At 33.3% G+C, this 20,574-nt stretch overlaps 2 protein-coding genes across 5 annotated transcripts; one reads left to right on the top strand and one right to left on the bottom strand.

The window, feature by feature from the left end:
• Positions 1-583: 583 nt before the first annotated feature.
• Positions 584-2,201, top strand: LOC110692932 (protein SODIUM POTASSIUM ROOT DEFECTIVE 1-like). The gene is made up of 2 exons (XM_021870015.1): positions 584-815; positions 1,281-2,201. Exons 1-2 carry the CDS (start codon positions 692-694, stop codon positions 1,541-1,543), a joined length of 387 nt encoding a protein of 128 aa, XP_021725707.1. The 5' UTR covers positions 584-691; the 3' UTR covers positions 1,544-2,201.
• A 165-nt stretch (positions 2,202-2,366) lies between these two features.
• On the bottom strand, positions 2,367-17,743 carry LOC110692930 (protein FAM135B-like). Of its 4 annotated transcripts, none has more exons than XM_021870012.1 (16): positions 17,238-17,741; positions 15,739-15,944; positions 15,468-15,553; positions 13,112-13,266; positions 10,924-10,988; positions 10,593-10,787; positions 10,448-10,502; positions 9,482-9,721; positions 9,070-9,203; positions 8,090-8,282; positions 7,871-7,930; positions 7,555-7,785; positions 6,249-6,507; positions 5,960-6,165; positions 3,791-3,841; positions 2,367-3,144 (listed from the first exon to the last, which is right to left on the bottom strand). In XM_021870012.1, exons 2-16 carry the CDS (start codon positions 15,903-15,905, stop codon positions 2,854-2,856), a joined length of 2,388 nt encoding a protein of 795 aa, XP_021725704.1. In that variant the 5' UTR covers positions 15,906-15,944; positions 17,238-17,741; the 3' UTR covers positions 2,367-2,853. The 4 variants fall into 4 exon arrangements, with proteins under 4 accessions (XP_021725704.1, XP_021725705.1, XP_021725703.1 ...); XM_021870013.1 differs by having other exon boundaries at positions 15,739-15,866; XM_021870011.1 differs by having other exon boundaries at positions 15,739-15,948; positions 17,238-17,740.
• Positions 17,744-20,574: the final 2,831 nt, after the last annotated feature.

Below are 20,574 nucleotides of genomic sequence, written 5' to 3'. Positions count from 1 at the left end.
AAAATTTTTGCTTACCCTTAGCTATAACCTATCTAATTAAGAATATGCTGAATGTGACCTCTACTTTTCTTGTTAATGAAATTAAACCTTAATAATCTACTTTAAGAGGCAACTTTCTGCACAAGGCAAAGCAATAAGCACATGGTAGCCATGCTAGAACGTTCAACTGCCATGCAAATAAAGAGCGTCCAAACTAATTAAAGAGTATAATCTTTTCTTTTAAATAACAAATCTGACTCAGAATTCATGCAATTTCTCCAAGTTATATCACTAATCATAACAAAGAATCTAAGAACAAACATCTTTTAGCCTAAAGTTCCTTGTCATCATGTACCTAAACAACTGAAGAAAATGCAAAAGAAAGCTAATAAGAAACTAATACATGAGAAGAAAAGCTAATTAAAGTTATGTTTGACATAATATAAACTAGGAATCATTGTTTTGTGTCGTTTCGACTTTTTCGTCTTTGGATTTCAGATTAGATTACGTGACCTCATTAAGTTATCTTAATCGTGTATATATATATATATATATATATATATATATATATATATAGCTACCTATTAGCATGAACATTGGATAAGGCATTTTGAAATACACCATTTGGTTTGGAAAATCGCGGTTAATTTGTAAGGATTAGTATAATTACAAGTGTGTAACATAAAGTCTTAAGCTAGTTAATTCAATTGAAATGGCAGATTTACAAATTGTTCCGGCTTACAAGAGTGTTGAGCCTCAATATGTGGAGATGAAGGTTCCTCTATATTCTTTTGGCTGTGAAAGGAAAGTGAAGAAGGCTTTGAGTAATTTAAGAGGTAAAAAATTGAACTTTACTTTGTAGTTTCTATTACTAATTTATGATATCAACTGCATGCATCGTATTCCCATGTTTCTATCATCATGTACCTAAACACATTGGAAAAAAACATGTGTCTCGCTCGTATGATTTTTGATTCATTAACGTTAAATTTTTGTTATTATTTTTATTATTTCTTTATTCTCATACATAGAATTTTTCACAGATACAACAATCCTTATTAGAGAGTCACTAACTCACTATATAATTGTATACAATAAACGCATTCGTTTGAATTTGTATCATCTCAAAATTAACATTATCTAAACTAGTTGGCATCTGCATACAAATAAAGCAAAAGTTGTCATCCTACATATAGGGTAGACGGGCCTATAATTTTCCCTTAATAACCAATTCAATCCTTTATTCTTCCTCAATTATATATGTATTTATAGATATTAACATAAGTATGATATATGAACAGGAATATACTCAGTAAATGTTGATTATGAGCAACAGAAGGTGACAGTATGGGGAATATGCAACAAATATGATGTGCTAGCAACTATCAAGAATAAGAGAAAAGATGCTCAGTTTTGGAATCCTGAAGACAACATTAAATTGGAAGAAACTGAGGATAATTACAGGATTAGTAGTAATATTAATAGTAATGCCATTTTAACTAAAGCCAAGTCTTTTAGTTATAGAGCTTTGAGAAAAGTATTTAACAGATCTCAATCTTTCTAAACAATGATAGGTATTGTATTTAGATAGATTGAGCAATTTGATTGATCATTTCCTTCGAAAATTTATGAACTGTATTTCTCAATCTCTTGCCACTATCTAAATTTCACCTCACCTGTTATGGATTTATGACATTAACATCTATACTGTGGTATGTAAATAAATAATGTAGAGCCAAAAATTTATCTCATGTCAGAAAAAATGTAATATTCTTGTTTGCAATAGAATTACTTTTTTTTTTTTCCTTTAATTTATTGGTAAATTTTACTATCAATGTCTCACATGTCTTGAATTGACTCAAATTGGGTTAGGACTTAAGGACAAATGCGACTTATTCGTTTACCATTTGGATATCAACCTTGTGTACAAGAATAAAGTATTATGGGAGGTTAAAAATTAACCCCTAATGAGAGTGAAGAATAGCTCAAATAGTTAGAGTTTCTTTTCCGGTTCTAGGTGATCATCAGATCAATTCTCATTACTCGCCCTTGTGGCTCTCTTAACACCAAAAAAAAATTAAAAAATAACCCCTAATAAGTAAGTTAGAAGTAGCCATACAAGATTTATTTGAGCATAAAGACGTGACAATAACCCAAATCACATACCCAATATTCATTCTTCAATGTCGCTAAAGTCAGTAAACAGATTAAACCATACATCCATAACACCACTAGTATCAAGCCATAAGCGTAAAACTATACAACAAAAACTCCATAGAAAATTTTCAGCCAATGATACAGATGCTAAATGAGTCCTAATTTATTATAGATAGGTAAAATAGTATAAGAATTAAGAGTTGCAAAGCAGAATGCAATAGCCTGCCGAGTACAGGAATATAAAAGGGCGTACATTTACCACAAAATAATAAGCTGCAATTCATTTTGAAACATCTTACGGCGCTATAAAACATGGTAGCTTAGATACAAAAGGGAACAGGTAACTAAGAGAAACAAAAAACAGCACTATGGAACTAAACTACCTTTGACGCTTAAAAACTATTTATATCATGTTTACTGTACAATGAGTAATCCTCTGGATTCCTAAATTCAAGGATCTCCTGCCTATAATCCTAACTGGAAAACTGATAAGATTGCAAATACAAATACAGAATCTAGCTTACCTAGAACAGTATACATTTCTCCTGACTGACGAAAACATTTCTTGCTTCAAAATCCATGTCCACAATGTGCAAAACTGGAGATCTGACCGCGATGGAAAAAGAAATTGCACGAAACCCCAACCAATTATGCAAATGGATTCTTTGATGTCAAAGCATCTTAATGAACACAAGGCTGCTACCATACACAGCATAATTAACGAAAAAATTCTGGAAATGACCACATTATGAGCTTTGCAAAGATATCGGTCTCCAAGAACTCTATATGAGCAGCTCGTCCTATGAAAGTATTTAGGTTTTTGCCATGAGAAGACATGTTGAAATTGACATCGCATCGCATAAAAACTCGATGTTCCATGGAGGGAGATCGTATTTGGTCCAAGCAATTATTTAACATTTCCACAAAAACTTGTCCCCTTTTGGAGAAGTCAGATGAAGATGCAGGACACAATTCAATTCTTGCAGAATGATACGGTACATAACCATCCTGAAATAGAACCAGTTAATGGAAAGTAGCACTACATTGGAGCATAAAAACCAAAAAACAAAAAAACAAAATTATCTATATTTAACAAAGCACTAGAAACCCTAATTATACATAATGCAACATTACGGTTGAAAACTCAAGGTAGGAGAAAAAATGGAGATGAACTCTTAGTAACTACACTACGTCAACTACACAAGCATTATAGAGGACTTTGTATGCGCATATGGGTATCTCACGCCTCACCCATGCAATTTATTTTCACCAAGATAGACATTTTGACCAACTGGCCACCACAACTCACAGTGGAATTGTAGAATTTATGTCCTGCCAATATAAAAAGTACAGTGTCGAAACGAATAAACTATTTTTTCACGTATGCAAATATTCCAAATGTATACATTCAGTCAACCAACAGGAATTTCTTTTACGACTTCTATATTTTATATGATACGGAGTATCTTTTTAAAAAAAACTATATCTGTAACCATTCTAATTAACAGAGCAAATCGCAAACACATCCCAGATAGAAAGCTAAGGCCAAAATGTAAGTCAAATATCAAAGTTAACAATCCAAATGCCAAAAGGACATAGAATATAATCCAGCAAGCTCTTCCGTTCATAACAGATAGAATAGATGAGTACTAACCTGTGGTGAAGACAGTAAGATGATATTCTTAAACTTCTCCAATGTTTTTTGCTGAAAAAAAGAAGAAGAAAAAAGGTGAAGGTGAAACTACATACATATGAATATCAAATTACATTCCAGACTAATTGACAACACCCAAGACACAATCCCAGAACAACAGAGCTATAACCAACAATCATTTGCTTTTTGCTGTATATATTCATACTTATAATTGATGAAAAGGTAAAATAGAGTGACCACTCTTTGTTGATGAGAGAGTAAAGTAATAAGACCACATGCTTTTTAAGAAAAAGTAGAACTCTCTTACGGACACCCAAAAGGAAAATGTAGCACACATTTAAGGATGGAGAGACTGTATATTACAGTATAATTTGGTGCAGAGGCAATACCCAGCTTTGTTTTTGTCAATTTGAAATTATATTCATCAATAAGATAAAAAATTCAATTACTTGTGATAATGGATCAAAATACTTGGACTCAGCTAAAAGAGTTAGATACAGATACCTGTCCAAGTGGCAAACAAGGCGTTTGACTATATTTTTTTGCATGATATTAACCAAAAAAAAAAAAAGTGTCCAAGTATCTTACTAATGTCAATGTCAAGTAGTTAACAAGGGTGCTTGAGGTGAAATGAAAGTTGTAGTTAACATAGACGACAACTATTACTTTTCTTTCCACATTGATTTCCAAAACTTTAGGGAGTAAAAAGAAAATAAAATTAAAGGGCAAGGAGCCAAAAAGGAAGTTTGCAAATAAGTGTCCACAAATTCTTATCCTTCCAACTTTAATAAACTATATGCACTAACATTTGCATTTGTAAACAGTTCATCCCAAGTGTGACTCGTCATCACCCCCGTCCAATGGTGATGCAACATAATTAAAATATCCCCATTAACAAATAATTCGTAACCCCCTTAAAGCTTTACCAATAAACCCAAAAATGCATTAGGCATAACTACATTATAGATGGACAACTAACAACCCTACTAAGGTGTATATTAGTAACACCATAATTACATTGCTGGTGACCCCAATTATGCATTGTCATATAATTCTCTCTTTTTCCAAATAAATTGCATCAGTTTAACCAACATAATTGCCTGAACACAACTTTAATCATATAGTATCTTTAAATATATATTTATAAATATTATAAAGCTGCAGAAATGAATCCAACATCTTACATAAAAACACTTAACATATAACTTTTTATTTTAGTATAAACATGTAGAGAATTGTGCAAAAATGATAATATAGAATTTTTTTTCGAAACAGAGGTTGTACATGAATATGTCTGTAAGGTAATATAGGTTGTACACTTAACACTTCTAATTTTTGCATTATTCACAAATTTTACTTTGGATAGCTTTTTTTTTTTCTTTTTTTTTTTTTTTTTTGGGCGGGCGGGGGTGTTAAAATCCAAGAACAAACATAGTTATATGGAATTTTGTTGGATTCATCTTAATGTATAGTTTCAAAATATCAACTTCTTATAATTTTTGTTCGTTAGGTATATATTGGAAAAAAGTCATGGTTAAAGCTATGTATTGGCAATTTGGCATGCATGAAAAGTTAAAATGTTGCAACTAAATAAAAATAGAGGAAGTGTCAATTATTGGCATATTCTCTCGTATTTATATGAAGGGTGAGGTTCACCATTCACATGTGATCCACATGAAGTGGACTAACTTCCAATGAATTTTTTACAAGTATTGATGTCATATTTTCAAATACAAGGATGCCAATTTTATAAGTTGTTTTTCAAGCACAACACTATCAGTATTACAAGTATTTTAGGTTCGAGGGTCAAGCATATACTTCCTCCATTTTCTTTTAAATTGCAACATTTTGATATTCATGCATGTCAATACATAGCTTTGACCGTTAATATTTTTAATTACGTGTTAGTAATAATTATGAACAATTAAGATTTTGAAAATATACATCGACATTAAGTACACAAAAATCTTATACAAGTACATAATAACATATGTTGTATATATTAGTACAAAAAAAAATAGCCAAAGTAAGGCATGTAAATAGTGCAAAAGTCAAAACATTGCAATTAAAAGAAAAGTATCAACCCAAGTAAGCGTCAATTATGTGAACTTTTATTGAAACTTGAAAGGGGATGGAGGCAATTTTTCTAACAAGACTATAAGGGTATACCTGGCATAGCTTGAAGAAGAAGGTGTTCTGGAGATCTGGATCATCGGTCAATGTAAGTTGATGGATACACTGTGTGCTTTTGAGTTTCTTCAGAAGCCACAGCCCAGAATTAAATAGAGAATTTGAACTGTACAGATATCCTAAATGTGGACCAGATACAGAGACATAGGTGTGCAAATATTTGAGACAGGACTCCATTTTATTATCTGCAATACTAAAAGTAAATAATTAGGGTTAAGCAATAAGCATCAGAATTCAGAAGAAATCAGCCTAAGCTACAAGTTCGTACCAGCCAATGCAGCCCTTATGATGACATTTCCAATGGAATGCCCAACAAAACTAAGTTTGATTTCTGATACGCCCCCAGATCTAAAGGCTTTGTCCCTTTTCTTCGAAACAAAAGAGGAAACCTCTTTTGCTAGCCTCTTTCCCATTTCTCTGAAATCTCCAGATGTTTTATCTTCATTTGCTTCAGACATAAGAAACTCTATTTTCGGATCTAATAGAAGCCATTGATTACGAACAAGTCGCAAATCTAAATGGTGTCCCTGCATGGGTCCAGAGTACACAGATCATGAGGTGAAAATTAATTTGTGCATCCAACTTTATAAACTGATCGACAAGCAGTTACTTTTATAAAATTCTGTAACAATTTTGAAAGAAGTGTTAGAGGCATAATTCACCTCAAGTAACCATTTGACTGATCCCAGATTCCCAGGCCATGTTTACCCAATTATTTCACTCAAACCCAAACTACCCACACCTTATTCACTGGCAAAGGATCAAGTCAACTCCATACCCATTTGGTTTTTCCTTTTCCCAAGATTGCTAATATAGCCAACAGAGCTAGCAAAATTCCTATACCAAGTTAAATGTAAAAAAAAAAAAAAAGGATGACCTAACAATAGCCAAAGATCCTAAGAAAAGGCGATCACAAATAAAAAACAACAACAATCACAGGCACACCCAGTTCAGAGCTAGCTGAAGAATAAGTGGAGATGAAGATGTAGGCCACCAACACGATAAATAGTCAGACAGCCATCGTAAACAAAATACAATAATACAATATTCTCCCAAAAATGAACAGGCTAATAGAAACACACAAGGTATATTAACATGCTGATGTTCTCCCTGAATTTCTTTTACACAACTGTGAATATGTACTTAGCTGCATTGAAGTTCATCCTTCTTCGAGTGGAAGATCAAATCCTAAATCCTATATGACTGAAATGTCGATAGGATAAAAGTATATCAAGTTGCCTGCCATAGGGGTAGCGCATAATACTATAATAGCACAAGAAAAGTTTTTGAATCCCTGTCTTTCCAAAATGAACAAATAAATCACTTTTTTATCAATAAATTAGATGAGTAGCACTCAACTAACAACCACCCACCACAGCTGAAAGGCGGGACCCTCTCCCACGGCCTCACCCCTCACCCCCAACACACACACACACACACACACACACACACACACTTGAAGGATAAAAATAAATTAAAAAAGAAAACAGCAAAAATTGAAGATAGCTAAGTGCTGAAAAAAAGTTATGTCATTTCCATTTAAGACAACTAATTTGCGTCAAAAGGAAGTATACCTGAAATCCGTGCACAAAAACAACAAGTTTCAAAGAACGACCATTCGACAAGTGATTGCCACCAGATATCTTGTTCGGAAGTTCAGAAAGCAAGGTAGATGGGGCCAACTCAAAGAAAGAATTTCCACTAGATGAACGCCTTGGAGCATTGATAACACGTTCTACTATCACCACAGGCACACTTGAAGGATCTCCAAACATATGCAAGTCTTGAATTGAACGACTGTTGATCTGCAACACAATGCAAGATGTGAACAATTTTCACAAAAGCGAAGAAATTGCAGAAGCATAATAACGTTTTACAGAAACAACTCACTTTCATTTGTGCAATACTTCGTCGATGAAGCTCAGCACGAGTAGCTGCAGTTTGAGCAGGCTGGAAGAAAAAGAAAATAAAAACACCGTCTTAAATTCTACTTTAGACTTGCTTACAGAATAATAAAAAGATCCACAAAACATGCATAAGTGGCATATTATGTGCCAAAAAAAGGAAAAAAAAAAAAAGCAACAGTCATAGGCTCTCAGATCTGTTTACATCATCAGCCAGTTTCCGTAACACTGCTACTTTGCCACGCAGTCCACCATGGAGAGAAGCCTCATCACTTCTGCTGCTAATAAAATGGTGCGGCATCTCAACCTTTGAATGCACCATCCATATTGACCACTCCGTTCTTCGATCATTGGCCCATGAATCCCGCAGATATTCCATGACCTTGGTTTTGTTAGCCCTGGAATCAAATGAAATATCAATGTATTGCAAGGTACATAATTAGCATTAACAAGTTTTGGTTAGAGAACAGAGACCTCTAAAAGCAAAAACATAATTCAAAACTATTATTTTGATCCATAGCAAGGATGATGTACTCTCAATAAATTAAAAGTTTAATCATACCTCATGATAAGTGCAGTCTCTCACACCTACAACTACAATAAGCTCGGGGTGTTGGAGGCATAAAGGATATGCCTTAGTTACCCATGTCCCACCAATAAACTCAAAAGTACACAATGGTAACATAGTGACCAAGAGAAATGTCAGTGGCCCCCACCCGTCAGGCAGAATACAGCAATATGCCTTCACCGGTAACATACTCCTTACATACATTAGCAAACATGTAGGGGCCACAACCTTATAAGAATATCACCCTCAGGACAAGGTTGCACTGTTATTATTTAACGTGTTTGATTTATTATAGCTTAGATCTTGGGCAAATTTTTTCTTTTAAGTTTCATAATGGGCTAATATATAGACATTTCCTTCAAGTGCAAGTCAATGCATACAAACAAACAAAAGCACATAATAAATGATAGAATGGCAGACTCTTCACCAAATCCATCAAGGATCTAGAGAGACTGCATAATAAATCAAGTCTGCTCTTATGATACCATTGAAACTTTCCGGGAAGCCAGTTGGTAAAATCACAAATATACACGCAAATTATTAAATGGAAATTTAACACTCTTAACAGAATATGACATTAAAAGTTAAATCTTATTGATAAAGAAAACAAAACTGACCTGTGGAAATTTAGAAAAGTATTCCATAAGTAGTGAATTTGGTTTCCAATTGTATGAGCAAAATAGAGAAGACTGTCCCTAGACAGGGACTGGAGAGCTCCATTACTTCGAAAATCAAGAAAAAGGCTTGCCTTCTGTTCAAGAGTACAAAAAACTTTGTTACTTTTAGCAAGAATAATTATTTGCACAGGAACATCTCACTCTAAACTCTTTTTTGAACTCCCATTAATACCACCATCCAACATAATTCCCGACGAAGAGGTCAGGAAGGGGAAAAATATGTGGAGTTGTATCTCTTAACTAGTTGTGAGATGACACTAGTGGATAGAGAGAGGCTAGCTCTGAACATGCAAATATCAATCCCCTTAATTATTGGAATTTATGTATCTTAGGTCATTTAGAAAGCACAAACCTCACTACTCTTTTGAGAATTGGATCCTTCTAGATTTTTAACATCAGAAGTAACTGAAGATACATCTGCTTCCAATAAAGAATCAAACAACTTTGTATCATCCATCTGGGAGATAAATTCAGTGAAATCAATGGTCTGATCAATTGCTTTCCCAAGCTTTTGGGCCTCTTCTAGAAGAATATCACGTGCAGTTAGCAATGATTTGACAAGCAGCACCTCTTTTACCACTTTACCCAAACCCTGACCAAGAAAAGGTTGAAAAGAAATAAATGAACAACATTATTTAGTAGCTACTTGCCTACTTGCTATACATATCTAATGGAGATTAAAATACAATGATGATAATTTGGGATAAAGTCTAGCACAAAATTAGCACGCTTTGTCTTCCACAATTGGCCATTAATCATACATACTACTCACACAAAACCATAAAAAAAAAATAACAGCAAACTAAAAAAAAAAAAACAGCAGCTTTTCCATCCCACAAATTATCAGTATAAAAGAAACAATTATGGACTAAAACATGAAAGTCTAAAACTTTACAAACCAAAAGTCAAGCAACAAAAGTGCAAAATCACAATTGAATAATATGGATATCTAATTGGCCAATTTTCATACCGCCAAAGAATGAAAATTTATAAAATAAAAAATAAAAACAGTAAAAGGTTTTCTTAGTTGAATAATAGCTGAAAATTCTATTGGCTATACACACTCATTTACTTATTTATCTGCCATTTGCAAGGAAATTTGTAGCAACAAGCAGCTTTGGCATCATCTTAAAAACAGCAGCAAACCACATGCAAAAATCAAAAGTTAAATTCAGAAGAAAAGCAAAAGAACATGTGGTGGATGAAGTAGCAAAACCACAACTACAGCTTCAGAGGAGAGTTAAAAAAAAACACACAAAATAAATAAAAACAAAATCAAGTTCAAATCCATAAACTATTAGAGTATAAGAACACATACTTTACTTGATTTGTCAGGAACTTTTCCATCAATATTCTCAAATTTGAAAGACGTTCTGCAAAATTTCAATCTGTGTCAGTGACTTTGATGTTGATGTAAAACATTTATCAGAAGAATCAAAAGAGAGCTGGAAGGAGTGACAAACCTGGGTACCTTCTTTTGGAGACTCTGTGCTACCGTCTTCAAGAGACTGATATGTATACTAACATCTACAAGCACAGAGTGGAAGGCATCAAAAAGGACAGGACAATAGGAATGTAGACCCAAAAGAGCTTTCGGAGGAATCCTGAATTCATGGACAGCAGCAGCGGAGGTACTTAAGGAAGCCTGCAACTCTGACCTGCTCAAAACATACAATATTTGTAATATTATGATCAATGTAAACAGAAGAATGTTAAAGTTAATTAATGACATAAAGGAAGGTCAATCAAATCTTATGAGCTACAAGCAAAGAAACATAATTTTTGTTAACTTACCCTTTCTCCAATAAAGCAGAATAGATAAGTTCAAATTTGATGATAACACCAGACTTGGCAGGAATCTACATAAAGAGATAGAGTAAGAAACTGATATAGTGATAATCCTTCCAAAGGAATAGAATTTATAATAGTACTAAATCAACACAAAACAAAATGAACAATGAATTAGGCATTAAGAATACAATCTTCTTGCAATTCTGCTGTACTGCGAAACATTTATGTATAAGATTATATGGGATAAAAATAAAAAAAATAAATTTAAAATTAAAATAAAATAAAAATAAAAAAAATAAAAAAAAAACCAACACTATTGTGGTCATTTGCTTTATCCAAAGAGGAACTAACTTAACACAGTGGAAAACAGAAACTCAGCCTTGCCACCTGGTCCAATTGTTCCACAACAATGTCATCATTTATACTACTCCCAAGTCCCACCATTCCCTATTTACATTATAAGTGAATATTGAAATTTTGCATACAGATTAGAAGTTACTAGTTATAAATTATCTGTTGCAGGTTATGCACAATTTTTTAGAAAATGTTAGCGAACGCATTGGTATTCAAAACTGACAAGTAATAGGGAAATAGCATATACTCCGTCTGTATTTATATAAGTGAAACATTTTAACTTTTTGCACTATTCACCTAATACAATTTGACTAATATTTGTTATTTATACATAAGATTAAATATAGTCTTGTGGGTACTTGTTGGAATCGTCTCAATGAACATTTTATCAATATTCAATTGTTAAAATCATTATTTATTGATAATTAAATAATAGCAGTCAAAGTTTTGCATTGGAATACGTGCACAAGAGAAATGTTTCACTTATTTAAATACGGAGGCAGTAGATCCCTTCAAAAAAAGGAAAAAGGGGGGGGGGGGTGTAGGGAATAGATGTTACTAAAATGCTAGGATAATGGTATGGCGAGAGTACATCATAATTTCCTCTATGCATATTACATGACTACCTCTAAAGTATTGAAAAATGGAGGGATATTTAATTCTAAGAGATAGATAACTTCACGAGGCTTATAGCTCAAGATCTTGTCATCATACATTAAGAAAAAAAAAATAAATCAGCTATAATTCAACAAGTTAACAGTTTAGGTACTCAGCTAATATAACCCTAAACCCTTTAAGGTAACTCTTTGTTATGTATGTTTAAGTTTGGTAGCCACAAAAAAAGCTATTATGCAAACTGACCTTGTGGTACTGTACAAGATCTAGTCATGACAAAAGTGATAAAAATAAAAAAATAAAAAAAATAAAAAAATAAAAAATAAAGAGTTGAACCCACTGTTTAGTAACACTTTTAACAGTAGAAATGTTCCCATGGATGATCAAATAGGGTCATGGGTGCATTTCTGTAAACTTGAGAAAGATGAAAATGACTCCCAAATGAGACACTTAAATTTTCTTGCTTGCTTTCAAACTCAAAATCAATGGAAACAGAGTTCTGAATTCTTCTTGGATGCTTGCGTTTTCCTATCAAAAACCATTTTCAACTTCTATTTGCAATTGACGAAAATATTTACATTTATTCTAACACAAGGGTTTATCAAAAGATGCATCAATTAATTGCCCAAATTAAAGATGCATCAAGAGATTGACACAAATTTAAGATACATCAAATTTTGACACAAAATTTAGAAGTGAGGTTTTTTCTCCTTGGTTCATTTCAAAAAAATAAATAAATAAGGTCAACAGAACCCATAACAAAAGGCACAAGTTAAGCAAAAAAAAAAGTCTTTTATAATTTTATTTTTTTTAAAAAAAAAAAAAGATCGAGGAAAATAGAGCCAGGGGCCTTTGACCAGCGAAAAGGGATGAACACAATGGAAGCACTTCTGTCACCAATGGACTGCTGGCAACGTCGTTGATTGAAATACCAATGGCCAGTGAAAAAGCATGAGTATCTTCATGAGGATTGAGGAGAGAGATAAGCCGGGGAAGGGAAATAAGCAAAAGGAAGAGAGTTTATTTTAATGTTCATTGGATCGTCTTTAAACAGTTTTTAGTCAATAATGACACAGTCAACTTATGTAAAGCTCTTATAGTTTTGCATGATAATTTTGTATTGGGTTACCAAAAAGTTACGACAAAACTGAGAGTGATCATATAGAACTTCCATAAAATAAAAAGACCTTCACAAACACCACAAGGAAGAGCTAAAATATACCTCACGATTTGAAAGAGAGAGATTAAAAGCAACCATGACCGAGAGAGGAACATCTTGTCTCGCATATCTAATCTTAAAAGGTTGAGTTGAGAAACTATTATCAGAATCATCAATTCTCCAAACTCCATAGCTATCATCAGAACCCATGCTAGGAGCTGCAGCACAGCAGAAAGACAAGCAAGAATAAGCATACATGTTGTATTGGTTATATCTGTTTGGATCATCAAAACAGCAACAGCGATGGAGACCAAATAATTAGGAACGTGAAATAGAGGGCCCAAGACAAGAGAGCCTGTGTAACTCATATTGTTTATTTCACCTTTATACCCAGGTAGGATCCTCAAACTCCAACATTTAATGGAAACTTGACACTTATACTTCAATTTAATTCAAGAACACAGAAATGCTTCATAAACAAGCCCAGTTTAAGAATTGCACAAAAACCATTGTGGCCTATATGAAAAATATGAATAACTATACTGAAAAGTTATCTATAACATGCCTAAGCTTGTATTGAATAAAAAAAATCTACTAAAAGAATGCTACAAAGAATAAAAGATCAGAAAGCAGCCGATTATGCTGAGCATCTTCAAAAGAAGATATTTAGCACATATATCAAAATGCTCACACTTCTAAGTTAAGGTCAGAATCAAGGAAATTCCAAATAAGAAGTTAGAACCTCAACAAGTCATTTCATTTTATGTAAAAAAAATTGCTGATCTTTAGTAAAAAAAAAAAAAATAAATAAATAAATAAATAAAAATTAAAAATAAAAAAACTCTGTGTTTACTTACTAATCAAACAATAGAGGTGAGTTATAATTTGGTACTACTATGGTCAGCAGTTAAAATAACAACATTGTCACATGGCAAGTAATCATTGGTAGCACAGGTCAAAAATTCATGTAATATTTAGCCCTACTCTTATAGTTCACTCAAAAGCAAGCTCCTATACTTTGTATAAGCTTATTATGGTGTCAGTGTACTAAAAATAAGTCTTCCTACCATCCCTTCAGTTATCTACAATTCTAGATAAGTTACAAGTGTATGGTTGATTGGATTGAACTGAGTATTCATATCAGAAAATAAGACATTAGCATTATACCGCTACGCTATTGATCGTAGGCAAACTCCCTTCCTGCCAATCTTTCTCTAGCACTCTGCTTCTTCTAAAACAGAAATGAAGGACCTAAAAGATAAAAGGTTGTGAGTCTTATACTCTTCAATTCTGGATTTTAGGAATTTAACATCATTAATTTATATTTGTATGCTATATTATGATTCATTGAAGATATAAACTCATATTTTTTTTCTTTATTAGGAAAATGCAATCTATTTAGGGAGGAGGGGGCAAAAAGAATTACTATAGTTTTCTTAAGATATTAGAAATTTAGAATATGTTTCCTTTTCCAGTTTTTCGTATTACTAAAATACTTTTTTTACTATTTAGTCAACAGAATTCAAAAGGGTTCCTCTAGGAAAATTTAATTAGTTTAAGGGGACCATACCCTATTTTTATGAACTCTTAACAAACAACTCTAACATGCAACAGTAAAACAATAAATCTAACTTTTTTTTATCACCCTGATATTCTAATTCTTTCAAGTATGTCAATTAAATTATGCAAGCCAGAATCCTTTTTATCCTTTGCCGCTACATTTACAGGTATTTATTATATTACACCTTAACCAAGGTAATCTAAGATAAGCTTAGTCCACCTTCCATCACACATGACGGGTGGAAAAACTCAATCTCTTACTCAAGGAAGAAAATGGAAATAAGAATGATAAGCAACTGACGATGCCGGCAGCAAATGGATGAGCAGGATGAAAAGAAAGCAAGGCTAATATCTGCAAAACCTTCAATTCCAAAATGGTATTTCAAGGCTTCAACAGGCAGCTGAAGCCCCCTGAGTTCCTGAGTCTTCTTCAAACAAATTTAAGAGCTCAACTCTTTTCACTTAAAGCCTATATGAAAGGCTTTCCTGACCCTCTAGTCAACATTTTTACTTTGATTTACTTCCAAGCCATGGTTTTATATTGAATTTGTTTGGAGAAGAAGGGAGAGTGGAAACAGTGAAAACAGAGAAGTGAAAAGAGAGAAAAACATTGCTACCTGGAGCAATGAAGATAAGAGAAAAACAATAAAACCATGTTGGAATTTTTGTATTTGTTCATTACTTGATTTAGTATGAGAGCACGTACCAATTACAAAAATGGTTTTACAATAAACAAACGTTATCTATCCTAGCTTCATTCAACCATCACAAATGACAACAGAAATTCTCCTATTTCTCCAATGAGCATAAAGCAAAAATGAAGCATGTTATAAAAAAATAAAATAAAATAAAAAGGTACCTTCATATTGCACAACTCTTGAGGGGATACCAACATAGGTACCATCCCCATCCTCCCACTTCAAAGAAATCTTGATTTGGTACCATCTACACAAAGAAGCAATGATTACACTAAAAAGCAATGCCAGCATGGCTGAGATAAAAACAGCAACTAATCTAAACAAACAAAACTAATTCAAAAAAGGCTATTTCTGTTACTTAGGGATCCTACGATTATTTTCAGCAGAATCAATGTGTAGAGGAAGCAAATAAATAAGATCATGGAAACTTACCCTTGCTGGAAAAGATCAAGATTGTGAAATCTGTGAAGGTAAATAGCAACCTCGTGAAAAGTATCCAACATAGCTGGTCTAAATGGTTTAACCTCCGCATCGGTCAATCTCTTCGCCGTTAAATTTCTCTGAGTCAAATCAATTAACCATCTGAGACGACGAAGCATAACCTACTTCCCAGAGACAACTTACACAAACTTGCATCCCTCCCTTCCAAAACAAATTAAATCAAAAGTCTTTAATGTCATGCTCATATGCAGAATCAAAAGAGCCAAATGAAATCTGAAGAATAAGAGAGAACTAAAAACTACAGATTGGAAAATGAGCTCATTGTCTTAGCTTGTTCTACAGGCACACCAGCAAAAAGCCAAAAAGCCATCTAGAAAAAGCTGAAGGCTTCTGCAACAAGCACATAAATGACACTTCCAATATCAGAGAGCACTTGCTAGATTTTACTGAAAGGAACTTCTTAAGGTAAGTGATATTGCATGTACTCCAGTTCAACGTATATAGTGAGCTATCCTTCTAATTTACAGATTCTTACACATATCTCAATATACCACAATTTTCTATATATACCTATAGAGTCAACATTAGCCAGCCGAAGCCCGAATTCATTTTAGGACTAAGGCTCAGTTGTTGTTGTTGTTGTTGTTCTTGCTGTCGTTGCTGTAGCTATAGAGTCAACATACTAGCAGTCCAGCACACACACACACACACAGCCCCTCCCACACCTCATCCAAATTCTAAAAAAAGCAAGTTGGTCCAGAAAAATTGATGAATGGGTGAAGGCAATGAGACTTGCTCATTCCACTTCAATGAGAGACAACCTTCACTTTTTCTAATATAGTAGTGACTTATTACTTCACTCAAGAATACCTTTTTATGTTTTAGTCAAGGTAGTTCGATGAAGTATCCTAAAACTTCGCTCCTCTATAAAAGGATAATACTGAACCCTTCCAATTTCATTAGATATCGGTTAGTCCTACATATCCAAATCAAGGAAAGATACATAAACCATTTAAAACTTCCTTTTCAGTAATCATCAAAACTACCTAGAACCGGAAATGTTCGGCTAAGAAACAAATCATTAAGTGATGCAATCCCATTACTATCACTTTGTCACCAATATCTATACCATACATTGCCATTAAAAGGTTTGCTTCCTCTAAAACACCACCCTTTCTTAAAAAGGAGAAGTAAAAGTGACAGTATATTGATCAATTGACTATTTTGTCCAATTTAATCAGCTCAATCGTCAAAAATCCAACGTCATCCACTAAACATTTCCATATTATGCATCCAATTGACTACATCTAATTTATACTAAAAAAATTACAACTTTTTTCTTTTTTCTGCTATTTTCACCTTATTCAGCATTTGAATTACAAATACAGCAAAAAAAAATTCACAAAATACAAACAATCATAATGTAACAATAATATTATAAAAATAAAAAATGCATTGAATTAATTGTAAAAATGAGGAAAAGAGCTTACATAGATGAACTCCTTCGACTAAATTTCTCTCTCTTTTTGCAGAATCAATACCTAACTGACAATAAAACCACACAAAAATTGAAACCTAGAAAACCCTAATATTTTTTAAAAAAATCAATTTCCAGAGATCGCCGGAAAATTGCGAAGCTGAATGATGATCAGACGACGGAGAATGAGATCGGGAGATAAAAAATGGCCGGCAACACCGCCGGAAGAAGGATCCGGTCGCCAGCGAATATTCTCTCTCCTCGATCTCCGGAATTTGGGGGCGGTGAAAAATTTAGGGTAAAGAGAAATTAATGTTTGTTTGGAAAAATGGAAAATTAGTACTAGTTGAAGTAGTAATAGAAATTATTTTATGTAGAAAAATTGTTTGTTTAATGTAACACAGCCAAACACAGCTTTAAACCACCTTTGTATGTCTCTCAACTTTGTTTCACCTGGAGGAATCCATAAATAGAACTACCAAGTTGGACCAACCAACAAATATTTAATTTATGGAAAGTTTATGTTATAAAGTTTTTAGGAAATATTAATGAATGTATAGTTAGATTTATGGTACAAATGTATGTTTGATTAATTGTGGGGTAGGATCATATTCTTGGATACTTTTATGATGGGTGGTTTAGAACAAAATGAATGGCTTGGTGTTATTGCTAGATGTACTTTTTTAAATAAAGTTTGGATGATGATTAAGTAACTAGCTTGGTGTTTAAGCAATAAATTAAAATTAAGTATGTAGGGGAAATACTTGATGATGGCACAAAGTTTAATTGATATCAGTCTTGTTTGTAAAATAGCGATTAGTTAAAATTGGTAATAGCTAGTTGTATTAACTGGTTTGACTATGGACATGTTCTGATTTACTGAACTAAACTGTTTGTGAGAGAAAGAAATTAGGATCTGAACTGAACTGAAATTAAGCTGAAAAGAACAGACCCTAACTAGTTGCATGACCTGGGTTGACTAGTTGATTGATAAGAGCTTATTATATACTCCGTAAAATGTTTTGTAAAATTAGCTTATTAGTTGTACTTTTTGTTAGTTGAACACATGAAATGACAATTTAAGACATTGCAATTTTTTGAACTTGTAAATAATAATACCATTGCAAACTATGATACCATAAATGTATCTACAAAAAAAAAAAAAAAAAAAAAAAAAAAAAGCAATAAAATGAGAAATATTTGTGTTTTCATAGATAGTAAGAGAAATAAGATGAGAAATTGAAAACAAAATTAAAGTGGGTATTCAAGTGATTTTTGTAAGATGAAAGTATTAATTAATTTCAAGTAGTGTTTCATTTTTGATGCAATTGACAAGTATGAACACTTAAATTAAAAAATTAAAAACATAGATTGTAAATTATGAACAGGAAAAGAAAATTAACTTACCTTAGTGAAACAATTATTTCAGTTTTGTAATTTAATTTTATTTAATAGAACAAATTGAATCAGCTTAACAAACACAAACACACAAAAGTGTTAATACAACAATAATGCAATATTTGGGCTTACAACCAAACTTTTGGACTTGATAATGTGTTCATACAACGATAATGCAATATTGGGCCGGGGCTCTGTGCCATGTTATGTGCTCTTCCATTAAGTTGTTTATAATTTGCCTAGCCCATCTCATACAAAGTGTGTGTTTTTTTTTTGGTTGGAGTGTATTCTTCTCTTCAAGTCTAAAATAAGAAAAAGGAAAAAGGAAATAAATAAATAAATAAATAAATAAATACAAATAAGGGTATACAAATCATTAACTCGTTTATGAATAGCCAAAATTACAAACACGGTTTTACGAGAAGACGTTCCTAACTTAAATCTTACTTTTAAAAACTTAAAATATGTCACAAGATCAACTTAAGTGGAATCTTTAGTTAATGGATGAAACTTAAAATTGGTTTATATACTCTATTACTGTCACCTTATTATTGATCATTCCAAGAGTGTAAGAGGACATTATTTGTGAACTAAGTTTAACAAAAAATACTTGTATTGATTTTAAAAATATATAGCTTAGCTTGCACCATTAAGGGTGACATTCAAAATTTTTAGTTTACTTCAACATTTTTCACTTAGGGGGCGTTTGGTTGGGGGGTAATAAACAAAGGGAATGGGAATGAGAGGGTTTCATTCCCTTTGTTATTGTTTGTTTGCCACATTTCCCCATTCCCTTTACCCCTTTTTATTTTTGGGTTCACCCATTTTCCCTCCACACCCATTCCCCACCCCCCCTCCCCTTTTGCATTCCAATTCCCCTCATCACCACTACACCACCAACCTCACACCAACCACCACCTTGCTGCCCTACCCCACTGTCCAGCCACCTTGTCGCCTCTCCCTATTCATCGCTGCCCCACCGGTTGCCGTCGTCGTCGCCGAATGACCGATCTCCCTCGACCACCTTGCTCTTTTCTCATCAGTCACCGCCTTTGGTCGCACGTAGATCGTCACTGGAGATCGTCGCTCCTCCCCCCATGGTCGCCGGACATCGTCGCTCCTTCTCCACTCCTCCTTTGCCTTGACCCTCGCCGCCCCTCCCGTCCTCGAAAAACCACCCCTCCCAATCTCCCATCACGCAAAAACCCTAAAAAAAACCCTCCCTCTCCCCTCAAAACCATCGGCCGCCGTTACCCCCACCCTCGAATCCCTAGCTTCTAGGCTGTGGGTTGCGGTTGTGTTGAAATTGGAGGTGTTGCGGTTGTGCTGTGGTGGTGTGATTCTTGGGTGTTTTTTTTTAAAACAAACAACATGTTAAAAAGAATGGGTTTCATTCCATTCTCTTTAATTACCTTTCTTCATTCCATTTCGATTCCCTTGGACGAACCAAACGACCCCTTAATTTTTATCAAGTTTAAGGAGTAATATTTATCTTTTTAACAAACTATCAGTATCATATTTTAACTTAATTTATGATCTCTGACTTTTCTCACATGAAATAATGTTATTTTTTATGGTCCAATGTGATTTGATCTAAAATTATTATTAGAATTTATTGTATTTTATTTAAAGTCTTCACCTTTCATTAATCTTTGATTGTATTTGTAAACCAAATATCATCAACTGAAGTCTAATATAAGTCAATAATATAAGATAAATTAAAACATCATCAAGTAAGATCTTAGGGTATGTTCTGATTTACTGAACTGAAGTGAACTGAACTAAATTGATTGGAGTTGAACTGAACTCAACTGAAGTGATGAACTGAATTGAGTTGAGTTGAAATGAACTGAACTAAGGTGATTGGAGTTGAACTGAACTAAATATTTTATGCGAGAAGGAAATTAGGAACTGAACTGAATATATTACGAGAGAAGGAAATTAGGAACTGA

This window comes from Chenopodium quinoa, unplaced genomic scaffold, assembly GCF_001683475.1.
Source record: "Chenopodium quinoa cultivar QQ74 unplaced genomic scaffold, ASM168347v1, whole genome shotgun sequence".
In the NCBI taxonomy this organism is placed as follows: Eukaryota; Viridiplantae; Streptophyta; class Magnoliopsida; order Caryophyllales; family Amaranthaceae; genus Chenopodium; species Chenopodium quinoa.
The sequence above is the reverse complement of the archived record's forward strand: the minus strand, read 5'-3'. Positions and strand labels throughout refer to the sequence as shown.

Bases quoted from the DNA above. Each gene is read 5' to 3' on its own strand.
- LOC110692932 (XM_021870015.1), top strand. From the start codon at position 692: ATGGCAGATTTACAAATTGTTCCGGCTTACAAGAGTGTTGAGCCTCAA. The intron at 816-1,280 runs GTAAAAAATTGA...ATATATGAACAG, and splicing joins GGCTTTGAGTAATTTAAGAG to GAATATACTCAGTAAATGTT.
- LOC110692930 (XM_021870012.1), bottom strand. From the start codon at position 15,905: ATGCTTCGTCGTCTCAGATGGTTAATTGATTTGACTCAGAGAAATTTA. The intron at 7,786-7,870 runs GTGAGTTGTTTC...ATTGTGTTGCAG, and splicing joins GAAGTATTGCACAAATGAAA to ATCAACAGTCGTTCAATTCA. The intron at 3,145-3,790 runs GTTAGTACTCAT...GTTCTATTTCAG, and splicing joins TCTTACTGTCTTCACCACAG to GATGGTTATGTACCGTATCA.